General features: G+C 33.7%; 1 protein-coding gene across 4 annotated transcripts in view; it reads right to left on the bottom strand.

Annotated features, from left to right (window-relative positions):
• Positions 1–13,419, bottom strand: part of NEK1 (NIMA related kinase 1) — a 207,570-nt gene that overhangs the window by 108,909 nt on the left and 85,242 nt on the right. For 2 of the 4 annotated variants that reach the window (XM_030918325.1, XM_010364011.2), the window contains 4 exons: positions 4,128–4,211; positions 3,609–3,692; positions 3,107–3,184; positions 2,451–2,546 (listed from right to left, as the gene is read on the bottom strand). In XM_030918325.1, the coding sequence (XP_030774185.1) occupies positions 2,451–2,546; positions 3,107–3,184; positions 3,609–3,692; positions 4,128–4,211 (342 nt within the window). The remainder of the gene's footprint in view (positions 1–2,450; positions 2,547–3,106; positions 3,185–3,608; positions 3,693–4,127; positions 4,212–13,419) is intronic. The other 2 variants (XM_030918331.1, XM_030918322.1) reach the window with 1 other exon arrangement.

A 13,419-nucleotide genomic window follows, 5' to 3' on the forward strand; every position in this document is an offset into this window, starting at 1 on the left:
TCATCTGCAACAGTATGAATGGAAGTGGAGTTCTATTACGTTAAGTGAAATAAGCCTGGCACAGAAAGACAAATTTTGCATATTCTCACTTATTTGTGGAAACTAAAAGAAATAAAACAATTGAATTCATGGAAATGGAACATGATAGTTATCAAAAGCTGGAAAGGGTAGTACATGAAAGTAAGAATGGTTAATGGGTACAAAAATTAGATAAAATGAATAAGATCCGGTATCTGGTAGCACCACAAGGTAAATATAGTCAACAATAATTTATCGTACATTTTAAAATAACTAAAAGAGTGTAATTGGATTGTTTGAAATGCAAAGAAAGGATAAATGCATGAGGTGATAGATACCTCATTTACCCTAATGTGATTAGTATGCATTTATGCCTGTATTAAAATATCTCATGTATCCCATAAATATATACATCTGCCATGTACCTACAAAAATTAAAAGTAAAAAAATTTTGTTTATAAGGCACAACTTACAGAAAGCAGGGGAAACAGCATAAGAAAAAGTCTTCAACATTGGGCAGATCCACGTTCAAATCTTTGTTCTGCCGTTAGTTGGGGATATTTTATATAATTATTTTATCCTTTCTATATATGCTTTGTAAAGTTGTAAGGATTAAAAAAAAACAATATACAGTTAATCCTTGAACAACACAGGTTTGACCAGCACAAATCCACTTACACACAAATTTTTTTTCTGCCTCTGCCACCCAAGACAGCCAGACCAATCCTCTTACTCCTCCTTCCTCAGCCTACTCCACCTGAAGATGAGGATGAAGACCTTTATGATGATCCACTTCCATTTAAAAATAGTAAGTATACTTTCTCTTTCTTATGATTTTTTAAATAACATTTTTTCTTTAGCTTTGTTGTAAGAATACAGCATATAATTCATATAACATATAAAATATATGTTACTCTATGTTACTGGCAAGGCTTCCAGTCAACAGTAGGATATCAGTAGTAAAGTCTGTGGGGAGTCAAAAGTTATATGTGAATTTTTGACTGTGCAAGGGGCCAGTGCCCCAACCCCCATGTTGTTCATGGGTCAATAGTAGAGTGGTTATAATATGCCTGGCATACAATAAGCAATAAACTATAGGAACTGTTGTTACTATGATGTATATCACGACTATTTGCCAATGATCTAGTTGTAGGCTAAAACTCAGAAAATTACTTAAAATTGGCAGAATAGACAAACTCACTGGATAAGAGGATAAACAAAAACCCAAAATGTCTGCAAATATTAGCAATATTCTGTTAGGAAAAAAAACCTTTGAAGATTGAAATGGAATTATAAGCTATCTAGAAATAATCTTTATAAGAAATACAACAGATAAATGTGAAAATGATCAAAATTTGTGTAAGAGATATAAAAGAAACTGAGTAAATGTAGAAATATAACTTGTTTCTGTATATAAACTATTATAACTATGTCAATTCTTCTTAACTTGTAGGTTTAATATAATACTAATCAAAATTACAACAGGATTGAAAAAAAAAAAAGAAACAAGAATTACCTTAAAAATTTATCTGGTAAAGAAAAAGAGAGTAAATAACTAAGAATAATAAGTGTAAAAAAAGAGAGTAAAGGGGAAATGAGGAAAGAATTCTATTAGAAATTCAAGCATACTGTAAATCTGTAATTACTAATACAACGAGGTACTGGCAGAAAAGACAGAGTAATAGAACAAAGGAGAAAGCCCAAAGGAAAATATAGCTTGATACCTACTTGTTATAGATTCATTAACTGGTTTATATAAGAATTTAATAAATCTTACAAGTAGAATTATAAATCAGTGGCAGAAGGATGATGTAGTCATTAAATTAGGCTGGGATTTCGATAAGCTACTTGGCAACAGTAAATTAAAAATTTAAAAATAAAATAAGGGCCAGGCGTGGAGGCTCATGCCTGTGATCCCAGCACTTTGGCAGGCTAAGGTGGGTGGATCACAAGGTCAGGAGTTTGAGACCAGCCTGGCCAACATGGTGAAACCCTGTCTCTACTAAAAATACAAAAATTAGCCGGGCATGGTGGTACGCACCTGTAGTCCCAGCTACTCAGGAGGCTGAGGCAGAAGAATCGCTTGAACCCATGAGGCGGAGGTTGCAGTGAGCCGAGATCATGTAACTGCACTTCAGCCTGGGTGACAGAGCGAGACTCCATCTCAAAAAATAATAATGATAAATAAATAAAATAAATTAGCTCTGACTTCAAATCAATCTCCCAAATAACTTCCACACTGATTATTCTTAAATGCGAGAGAGACAGAGAGAGAGACTGAGAGAGGTAATGAGAAAGGGTGAGAGAGAGAATGAGAATGAAAACACACACACACAAAAAAGCATTAGAAAATTATAATACTGATGTACTATCCAGGAAGAGTTATAAAAATGTTAATACAACCAGGATTAAGAATATGAGCTAAATCTTACATGCTCTTCCCACACTTTTTTTTCTCTCTCATAAGCTTCCTTTCTCTTTCGTTCTAGTTGTTCTTTCAGTACAGCAGCACGTGCATTTGCATAGGCCTAAAAATAAAAACAATTAACAAAATGAGTTACCAGAAAGAAGGGCACAGGTTTTTATTTCTTTTGGCCAGGTCTATGAAGATATTTACTTATTAGCCAAAAAAGAAGTGTGCATGTGATCTTACAATAAAAATGTAAGCTCACTCTAAATCTCTAGCACCTAGAACCAGCCTTGACATACAGCAGGTGTTCAATAAATATTTGTTGAGTGAAAATAAAGGCAAAAAAACGTAAAAATGTAAAACAATTATTATACATAGACTTCATTTACCTTCATGGGGATGTATATTTGCATATTTTTCATTTTTAAGGTTACCATTTTTTTCAAGATTACTTATATGATAGTTTCATGTATTTATGCCATGGTTTTATCTATTTTCATAAATACAATACAAAAAGAGAAAAATACTATTTTTAGAAACCAAAAAGTGGAGGAGAAAGATGAAAAAAAATTAAAGGAAGAGAATAAAGTGATATAACTATGCAAAACTTAAGAACACAATGTTCTATCTCAGCTTCCAACTTTCTCTAAGAAAACCTGTATCATTTCTATTCTATACCTTCAGGGATTCGATTTTTTTGCGCCTCATGTCAGCCTCTTCACTTCCTTCTTGTCCTTCAGAACGATTAGCTTCTTTCTACAAAATAAGTAGATCATCAAATTGAGTGCAGAGTTCTGTGAAAGATAATGAATAAACTAAAATCTAAAAATATAAAACGGAAATCATTTAATGCTGTTAGTTTTCTCCTAAAGGTGTAACTGAACTCTCCACCACTATCAGCCTTTAAGAACAATGGAACAAAAAGATAATGACATAAAATGCACTGTAATCCTCCCCTGAATACTAGTTATATTTTCCTCTCAGAATTCCTCTGGAACAAATGGTCTTATCAATTTAATATCACATAAATAAGATTTACTTTATGTGTAGTTTTCTGATCTTTGAACTTCCACTATCGTCATCAGTTTTTGTTGTTGTTGTTGTTAATGGCACAGCATTTTAAATGTTAATCTACTATGATATCATTCAATTTCTTCAAAAAAATAGCTTTTCAACCTACCTTTTCACCACGAAGTTTGGCTTTAATCTGTTGGCGTTCATTGAAATTCTGTAGTCTTATTTGCCTCAGTCTTGCCAGATAAACCTACAAAGAGGCAAAAACCCCAACACAATAATGTAAAGTAAAGCTATTGACATTTTTACTGCTAGATTTTTTTAAATTTAAGGAACAGTGTTAATTTGAACACAAGAAATAAAAGTTCTGAAATCCGGTTAATGGAAATGTAATATTAGCTTTCAAGTGTTTAATTAAGAACAATTTATTTCTGAAAAGAAAGAAATACATCATAAAATTAAATATTTTTAATTTAATCAAAAGAAAAGAAACTGAAATCATAATACTGAATAAGTTACGGGTCAAAATTATGACACAGAATGTCAGTCAAAAATATATTAACAGGTCCCTATAGACCTACAAAATCTTCAAATAATTGTTAAGAATTTAAACCATGCAAGAAAAGAAGGCAATAAATTCAAAAATGGCTATGTGATGGAGGTAGCGAACATGCGGGAAGCATACCTCTTCCTCTTTGTTTCTTGGCTTCCCTCCTCTTGAAGAGCTGGGCCTGCCTCCATACATAGCTGCCAGGTTTTGCAGGATTCCCTGTTTATCATTTAATGTACTAAGTTTAAAGAATGACTAAGGCTACATTATTATCTTACCAAGGAATATCCAGGTGCTACTTTATTTCTTTTGGCAAGTACTGACCATTTCTTGATGATAAACTGTGATAACAAACCCTGGTGTTTTCCTATGTCAACTTGAAATATATATTCAGTGAGAACAGAAGGAAGCAATTAAGCCCCAAACACAATTATTCAAAACAGAGACCAGCTATCTTTGTAGTAGTCACTTAAGAGGGGTTTTGTTTTGTTTTGTTTTGTTTTGTTTGTTTGTTTTAAATCATGGCTTTGGAGGTTAAACCCCAATCCAAATTTTTCCTCTATAAACAGCCAATCCATTTCTACATATGTCTATACATATACTAAACACATACAAAATAAGATATTTGAGATCACTTTTTCTGAATTCAACAAATCAGTTGTATATTAATTAACAGATCTCAATCAAACTCTCTGCACTTAGGCATGTTCAGTTACTATACAGCAAATGGTCAAACCCAATCACAAACGGACTCATTTCTGAACATAGTTTATATACTTTCTCTTCCTTCAGCATACAAGCATGCTTCAAGTTCTTCTCTTAAAAAACCTCGTTAGTCCCACTTTCCTGTCAAATGTCTTTTTATTGGCTTATTGAATGTGTACTTTTTATATTCACCATCTCAATTTTCCTGCTTCCCAGTCATTTTTTTAGCTCACTACAATCTAGTTTCTGATCCTACTATGACTCTGAAAATTTTCTAAGGTCACCAATGACTTTCTACCTCACAAGTGAAATGAACCCTTTTGAGTGATTTTTGCATTGAACATTTCCACTGGAAATTATTTTTGACTGAATCCACTTAATTTACATATGTATTTTTTCTGTCATAACATAATACATACTCATTATAGAAAGTTTATTAAAAAATAAAATGTGAATCATTTGTAATTCTGCCATCTGAGAAACTTAAAATTTGAGGGTACTGTCTTCCAAATTTCCTTCTCTGCGTATGTATAATACATACATGCTTATTTTTATAAAACTGGTATTTTACTAGTTATCCAGACAATATTATACCCTGAATCTCTTCCCACATCCATTTAATATTCCTTACAAACACTATTGTTAAGTGACTATATACTATTCATAACACTCCACTATACAAATGTTCTATAATGCACACATTTTTTAAAAGTCTGTCTTCTCTTTCAGTATTTATAATGCCACTCTCTCTTGGGTTCTTCCAGTTGTCACTATTTTTCACAGGCTTTTCTCTCCTTGGCTTGTTGCTGAATGTCAATATTTTCTAGAGTTTCATTTTCTGGCCCTCCTTCTCTTCTCATCCCCAGGCTTTAACATATGCTGCCAATTCCCAAACCTTGTAGCCCTTTTCTCTTTACAGCTTTCTGTATATGTTAAACTGACATCTGGGCAACTCTTTACGCAGCAAAGCTACCTCAGATAATTTATAAAACTGACTTTATCCTTCTTTTTACTATATAATCTTATTTCCAATTCAGTTATAGAACATGATCAAGTCACTCAAGTCAACAAACTAGGAATTACATTTGCCTCTTACCTACTATACTCAAATATGCCAAATTACCAATTCTATCTCCTAATAATTCTATAAATATCATTTCAGTTCTGCCTTAGCTCAGCCTCTCTTCTTTTGACTCTTAAATTGCTAAATGAGTTTCCCAACTTATCTTACCTCTAGTCTCACATCCCACAATTCCATTCTCTACAACGCACTGAGAGTAACCTTTCTCTTTCACATCTAATCCCACACAAATCCTTCAATGGTTACTATTATCTTCAGACTTTAATTCACATTCTATTGAATGGCAAGTAGAGCCATTTGTGATCTAGCCATTTCAAGTCTCATCTCTGCCACTGCTCAGTCATAAATCCTACATTCTGGCTATGACAACTACTTGTGGTCTGTAGACTGTACCACGATCTCACTCATCCTCTTAAGATGGGTAACTCTACTCATCTTCTAAAACTCAAACCAAGTATCTCATCCCAGAAGCCTCTTCAAAGCCTTCTCTAGGGAGTTAAGTGTGCTTCCTTTGACCTTCCATACCATTTCTTTATAGATACCTTTCACAGTAGCACTCATTAGAGTGCATTGTAATGGTGGAAGGGCAGTATATTTCAGTTAAGAACATGAAATACAGACAGACTCTGAAATCTGTTTTTGTCAACATCACATAAACACTGCTGATCTTAAACAAAACTGCTTAAACTTGTTGTTAAGTCTAGGCATAAAAACATCTACTTCTCAGGTGTACCAGAGCAAAAAAGTATTACTGTAAGAGCATGCCTTGCCTTTCTTCTTTTGCAGCATGACAAAGGGCCTTTACTCAGTTTCCTTCTCTCTTCAAGAAGGTCCTTGCAATAGCTTATCAGTATTTGAGCTTTTGAGATATATATAGGTCAAAGAGTTGGGGAAGTGAAGGAAAATAAGAAATAAGCAGCGCTGGGCAAAGATGTGAGATAAATTCTGAAAAGGCATATGGGAGAATCTACAGAGTTAAGGGAAGTGGATGGTAGTGAACTGAGTATTGCTATAGAAGATAACTTTCTTTCATGAGATTTGAGAAATACAAGAATCTGAGTTACTCTGAAGTTTTAAAAACTTTTTAGTTTGAAATATTATAGATACACAGAAAGGTGAAAAGAATATACAGGGAGGTCCTGTGCGCCCCTTCACCCAGCCTTTCCCAAATTTCTCATCTTGCATAACTACATTACACCATCAAAATCAGGAAACTGACACTCACTCAAGTTATAGACATAATCTTCTATTTGTGCCATGCATCTACACAATTTTGTCACTCATGTCATCTTATATTAATTCCACCCTAATCAAGACACTTAGCTGTATTATTACTGGAACACTTCATAGCCACATTCACTACCTCCATCCCTAACCCATCAACCACTAAACTGTTCTCCATCTTGATAATTATGTCATAATTTCTATGTAGACTCACACAGTATGTGTCCTTTAGAGACTGTTTTCACTCAATATAATTATATTTGGTCCATCCATGGTATTGCAATGCATCAATAGTTCATTTCTTTTCATTGCAAAGCAGTATTCCATGGGGGTGGATATAGTGTTACGATACAGTCTTTTCATTCATTCACCCATTAAAGGGCATTTGAGTAGTTTTAAGTTTTTTGCTATTACAAATAAAGTTTCTATGAATATTCATGAATGAGTTTCTAAGTGACAACAAGTTTTCTTTTCTCTGGAACCTATGCACAAGAATGAAATTACTGGTTCTCGGTATGAAGTCCATTTTTAGTTTAAAAAGGAACTGTGAAACTATTGTGCACAATGACTGTATCATTTTACATTCCAAACAACAATGTATAGGTGACCAGTTTCTCCAAAACTTCATCAGCATTTGGTTTTATCACTATTTTTTTATTATAGCCATTTTGATAGGTGTGAAGTGATAACATCATTGTGGTTTAAGTCTGCATCTTCCAAATGATTTGGGTATCTTTTCATGTGTTACCTGCCATCTGTATATCCTCTTTGGTGAAATGTTTTATAAATTTTCCTCATTTTCTAACTGAATCTTTTATGTTTAATGTTGAGTTTTGATGCTTCTTTATATTTTCTAAATATAAGCCCTTTGTTGGATAAGTGCTGTACAAATATTTCTCTCAATCTGTAATTTGTATTTTCTTCCTCTTAACAGGGTCTTTTGCAGAGCCAGATTTTAAAATTTTGATAAAGCCCGGTTTATTAACTTTTCCTTTTTTGGATTATGCTCTTGGTGTCAAGTCTAATAACTCTTTGCCTAGTACTAGGTCCCAAAATTTTCTTCTCTTTTTACTAGAAGTTTTCTAGTTTCATATGAAAGCCCATGATCTGTTTTGAGGTAATTATTTTATATGGTTTGAGGTTTAGGTCAAGGTTGATAGAACTTATGGATGTCCAGTTCCTCCCACAATAATATTGAAAAGGTACTTCTCCTCCACTGAATTGCTTTTATGTATTTGTAAAGAATCAGTTAGGCATATATATTTGTATGCAACTATTCTGGGACTCTCCATACTGTTCTACTGATCTATGTGTCTATCCCTTTGCCACTACTATACTGTTTTGATTACTGTAGCTATAAGTTAGCCTTAACATCAGGAAGAGTTATTCTTCCCAAGTTGTTCTTCTTAAAAATTGTTTTAGTTACTTTAAGGTCTTTCTCTTTCCGTATAAATTTTAAAATAAGCCTGTCTACATTAAAAAATATTTTCTGAGATTTTAGTAAGGATTGCGTTAACTCTATAGATCAATTTAAGAATCGCCATTTTTACTACTGTGAGTCTTCCGATTCATAAACAATGTATCTCTCCAAGTATTTAGGTCTTCTTAGATTTTTTTTCATCAGCATTTTGTCATTTAATTGCATTCAATATTGCATATGTTTTGTTAGAATTATTTTTCATATTCTTTGGAACAACTGTAAATGGCATCACATTTTTTTGGTATCAGTTTCCACTTCTTCATTGTCAATATATATAAATTCAATTTATTTTTGTGTACTGATCTTGTATCCTGCAACTATAATGAATTCACTTTTTAGTTTCAGGAGTATTTTTGTAGAGTTCTTGGGATTTCCCATGCAGACAATCATATCAACTCAAAATAGCAACAACTTTATTTGATCTTTTCAATTCTGTATGCCTCTTCTTTTTCTTGCTTTATTGCAGTAAGTACAACTTACAGTACAATGTCAAATACGAGTGGTAAAAGTTACATGCTTGCCTTTTCCCTAATTGTACACGGAAATCATTCAGTCTTCCATCTATATAATATTAGATGCAGGGTTTTTGCAGATGCCTATTGTGAGGTTGAGAACATTCCCCTGTATTTCTAGTGTGCTGACAGTTATTATTTTTTTAAATCATGAATGGGTGCTGAATTTTTTCAAAAGATTTTCTGTATCAATTGATGTAATCACATGAATTTCCTTTGTTAGCCTGTTGATATGGTGAATCACATTGATTTTTTCATACTGTAAAATACTTGTACATCTAGACTAAATTCCACTTGGTTGGGGCTGGATATAACTTACTAAAATTTTATTGAGGATTTTTGTATTTAACTTCATCAAAGATACTGCTCTGTAGTTTGCTTTTCTGTGCTATCTTTGGTTATGGTATCAGGGTAATAGTCTCAAAATGAGTTGATTGGTATTCACTCCACTACTACTTCTGGGAACAGATTGTACTGTTGTATCAAATTGGTGTTAATTCTTCTTTGAATGTTTGGTAAAATTTTCCAGTGAAACTATCTAGGCCCAGAGATTTTCAATAGCGTTTGAATCACGAATTCAACTTTTAAAACAGTTATAGGACAATTTACGTTATCTGTTTCAACTTGGCTAAGTTTTGGTAGTCTATGATTTTTACAGGATTGGTTCATTTCTTCTAAGCTGTTGAATTTATGAATGTAAAGTTGAATTTATCCTTTTAATTGTTACAAGATCTGTAATTATACCCATTTTTTCATTCCTGATATTGGTGATTTGTGTCTTTTCTCTTTTTCATCTTTGTCAATTTTGCTAGAGACTTATCAATTTCACTTTTATGTTTCTAAGAGTCAGTTTTTTGTTTCATTACATTACTCTTTAGTATTACTGGTCTCAATTTTAACGATATCTATTCTTAATTACTTCCTTCATTTTTCCTGATTTGGGAATATTTTGCTCTTTTTTTTTCCCTAGTATTTTGAGTGAGGAACTTACATTGATTTGAGACATTTATTCTTTTCTACTGTCTGCATTTAGTGCTATAAATTTCCCTCATAGAAGTGCTTTAGCTCTATCTCACAAATTTTTGTATGTTGTGTGTCTATTTCCATTCTGTTCTATGTATATCTAAATTTCCTTTCAGATTTCCTCTTTGACCCATGGTTTATTTAAAAGTGTGTTAATTTTTAAATGTTTGGAGATTTTCCTGTCACCTTCCTGCTACTGATTTCTAGTTTAATTCCACTGTTCTCTATATTTGTAAATATTTTATAATTCAGTATAATATCTTGAATTTTTGATGGGCGCTTAAAATGTGTATTCTGCTATTGTGAGGTAGAATATTCTGTAAGTGCAAATTAGATCTTGGTGGTTAGTGATGGTGTTTAGCTATTCTATATCCTCGCTGATTTTCTGTCTAGTAGTTCTATCAATTGCTGTGACTAGGATGTTCAAGTCTCCAACTATAATTGTGAACCTGTTTATTTATTCTTTCCGCTCTATTAGTTTCTGCTCTCTATATTTTAAAGTATGGTTATTTGGTGTATACATATTTAGGATTGCAATAACTTCTTAGTGCATGATTCTTTTGTTACTATATCTCTTTTTATCTCTTTGTCCTTAGTAACTTAATTTTGCTCTATTACAAACAAATTCTTTTAGTTTCCTGCATTTGAGAATGTCTTTATTTCCACTTCATTCCAAAAGGACAGTTTTGGTCAGATACAGAATTAAAGATTGATAGTACTTTTTCTTCTTTCAGCACCTGAAAAATGTTATACTACTTCCTTCTAAACTCCACAATTTCAGATGAGAAACCTGCTGTTATTCAAATTGGTGTACTTTCATATGGAATGTGTAATTTCTCTCTCCCATTTTTCAGATTTGTCTTTTTAAAAACATTTCTTAGTGTGGATTCGAGTTTATCTTATTGTAGGGTTTGCTCAGCTTCTTAAATCTGTAGGTTTATGTCTTTCACCAAATGTAAGAAATTTTCAGTCACTATTTCTTCAAATATATTTTTCAGTCACACACTTTCTCCTGTCCTTTAAGCTTTGAAGATACAATGTTAAATTTTTGTATTGTCCTATAAATTCTCGAGACTGATAATTTTCAGTATTTTTACTCTGTTGTTCAATTCATTGATTCTATCTTTTGTCATCATCTCCACTGTACTACTGAGTCTAATCTGTGAATTTTAATTTTGATTATTGTGTTTTTCAGTTCTATAATTTCCATTTAATTCTTCCTTAAAACTTCTATTTGTTTGCTGAGGTTTTCCCTTTTTATCATTTTAAGATAATTTAAGATAATTGATTGTAAGCATTTCTATCACAGCAACTTTGAAACCCTTGTCAGGTAATTCCTACAACTGATTCATCTTGATGTGAATGTCAAATCCATGTCATTTCTCACACAAATTGTGTTTTTGCTGCATTCAGCTTGGTTTGACAAATTATTATGTTAGAAGACTCATAGTCCTGCTTAATTTATTTTATGCAGGAAGTAGCCTGTCAAAGTTTAGCAATCAGCTTCTAGCCTACTTTTGTGGGCTTTAGTTTCAATTGCAGTTCGGTTTTCTGAAAACTTGTGATACTATTCTGGTCTGCTTCATTCTTCTGGTGCTTTCGGAGCTCCTGCTCAATCACTGCCGCTGCTGTCTTGTGAGAATGGAAGTTGGTTCTCTGGGCTACCAGCTCTTCGTGGGAGACTTCCATGGTGGAGGTACCATGAACAAGCTGTGGAGCGGGGCTGGGATAGCCTGAGGCTTCATCACTGTCCTGAGCTTGAATCATTCATCAGGTCCCTGGTGTTAGGAAAATGTTGAGGTTCCCTATCTTTGTTGGGATTCCCCTTTTCCAGTCCTTTGGTGAGTAAGAGCAGGCTTTTCTTGTTTAATATTGTTCTTTGTCTATAGTGGATCTGGGTTGCAGGCCTCTCTAATACCCAGTCCAAGATATACGGGAGACAGAACACCCAGAGAACCCCAATGTTATTTCTCAAGTCTCTTGCCAGTTCACCTTCTTTCTGGCATTTATAATCCAATTATAATTGTATGCTAAATAATTTCCAGGGTATTTAGTTAGATTTAGAGGGAAGGAACAGGGAAAAGTGAGTCTATGCCATTCTTTTTGGACTTGGGCAGAAACTACTTTCTGATAGCTAGGGTTTTTACACTGCAACATACTCTATAACGTGACTAGCACATCAAAGTTTGACAGAGTTACCCAGGATTTTTGGAAAGACTAAGAGATTGTTCTGTTGAACTGTGCCCCTCATAAATTCATATGTTGAAGTCTCAATCCCTAGTACCTAAGAATTAACCTTATTTAGAGACAGGATGTTTGACAAGTTAAAATGAGGTCATCAGGACAGGTCCTAATTCAGTAGGACTGGTGTCCCTATAAACAGGGAAAATCTGAAGACAGACTCACACACAGGAGGAACATGACATGAAGATGAAGGCAGAGATCAGGATGCTGGTAATATACACCAAGGAAGGTCAAAAATTGCCATCCAATAACCAAAAGGTAGGAAGGAGGCACGGAACAGATTCTTCCTCAAAGCCCCCAGAAGGAAACAACTCTGCTGACACATCGATCTTGGACTTCTTGCCCTGAAAACTCCGAGATAATAAATTTGTGTTGTTGATGCCACTTAGTTTGTAGTCTTTGGTTACAGCAGCCTTAGCACACTAATACAGACGGAATGCATATAAATTGCTTAACACGATGCCTGGCATAATAAGCTTTCAAGCTTTCAATAAATAGTTATTACTACTTAATTGTTGGTTTACTTGTCTATCTCCTTTACCGCTTATATTTTCCTGCTAGCATGAAACTTAACATATTACAGTCATTAATGTTTGTATAAAATTAAATGAATGCACGAAAGAATGAATGAAAAGTTTAACAGTTAACTGCACATTTTGTAAGGTAGGTTTTCCATTAGTATAAATAAAAACAGTATGATTTAAGGTGAGTTAATAAGAAAGTAACATTTCTCAAGGGAAATAATGCTGCTTCTTCATTTTTGTAAAATTCAGAGGTTCTTCTGTTAGGTTATTCAACAGAAGATAACCAAGAAAAACTCTTGCACATGTGTACCAGGATATATCTACAAGAATGTTCAAAGATGAACGGGAACCAACCTAAATAATTAATTACTGTCAGGAGAATAATTGTGGTACAGTCACACAATGGAATGTCATACAGCAATACTTGAAAATATGAATGAATCTTAGAAAAATGCTGAATGGGCCAGGTGCAGTGGCTCACCTGAGGTCAGGAGTTCAGCGCCAGCCTGACCAACATGGTGAAACCCTGTCTCTACTAAAAATACAAAATTAGCCGAGTATGGGGGTGCATGCCTGTAATCCCAGCTACTTGGGAGGCTAAGCAGGAGAATTGCTTGAACCCAGGAGGCGGAGG

This window comes from Rhinopithecus roxellana, chromosome 2 (genome assembly GCF_007565055.1).
Source record: "Rhinopithecus roxellana isolate Shanxi Qingling chromosome 2, ASM756505v1, whole genome shotgun sequence".
Taxonomy (NCBI): Eukaryota; Metazoa; Chordata; class Mammalia; order Primates; family Cercopithecidae; genus Rhinopithecus; species Rhinopithecus roxellana.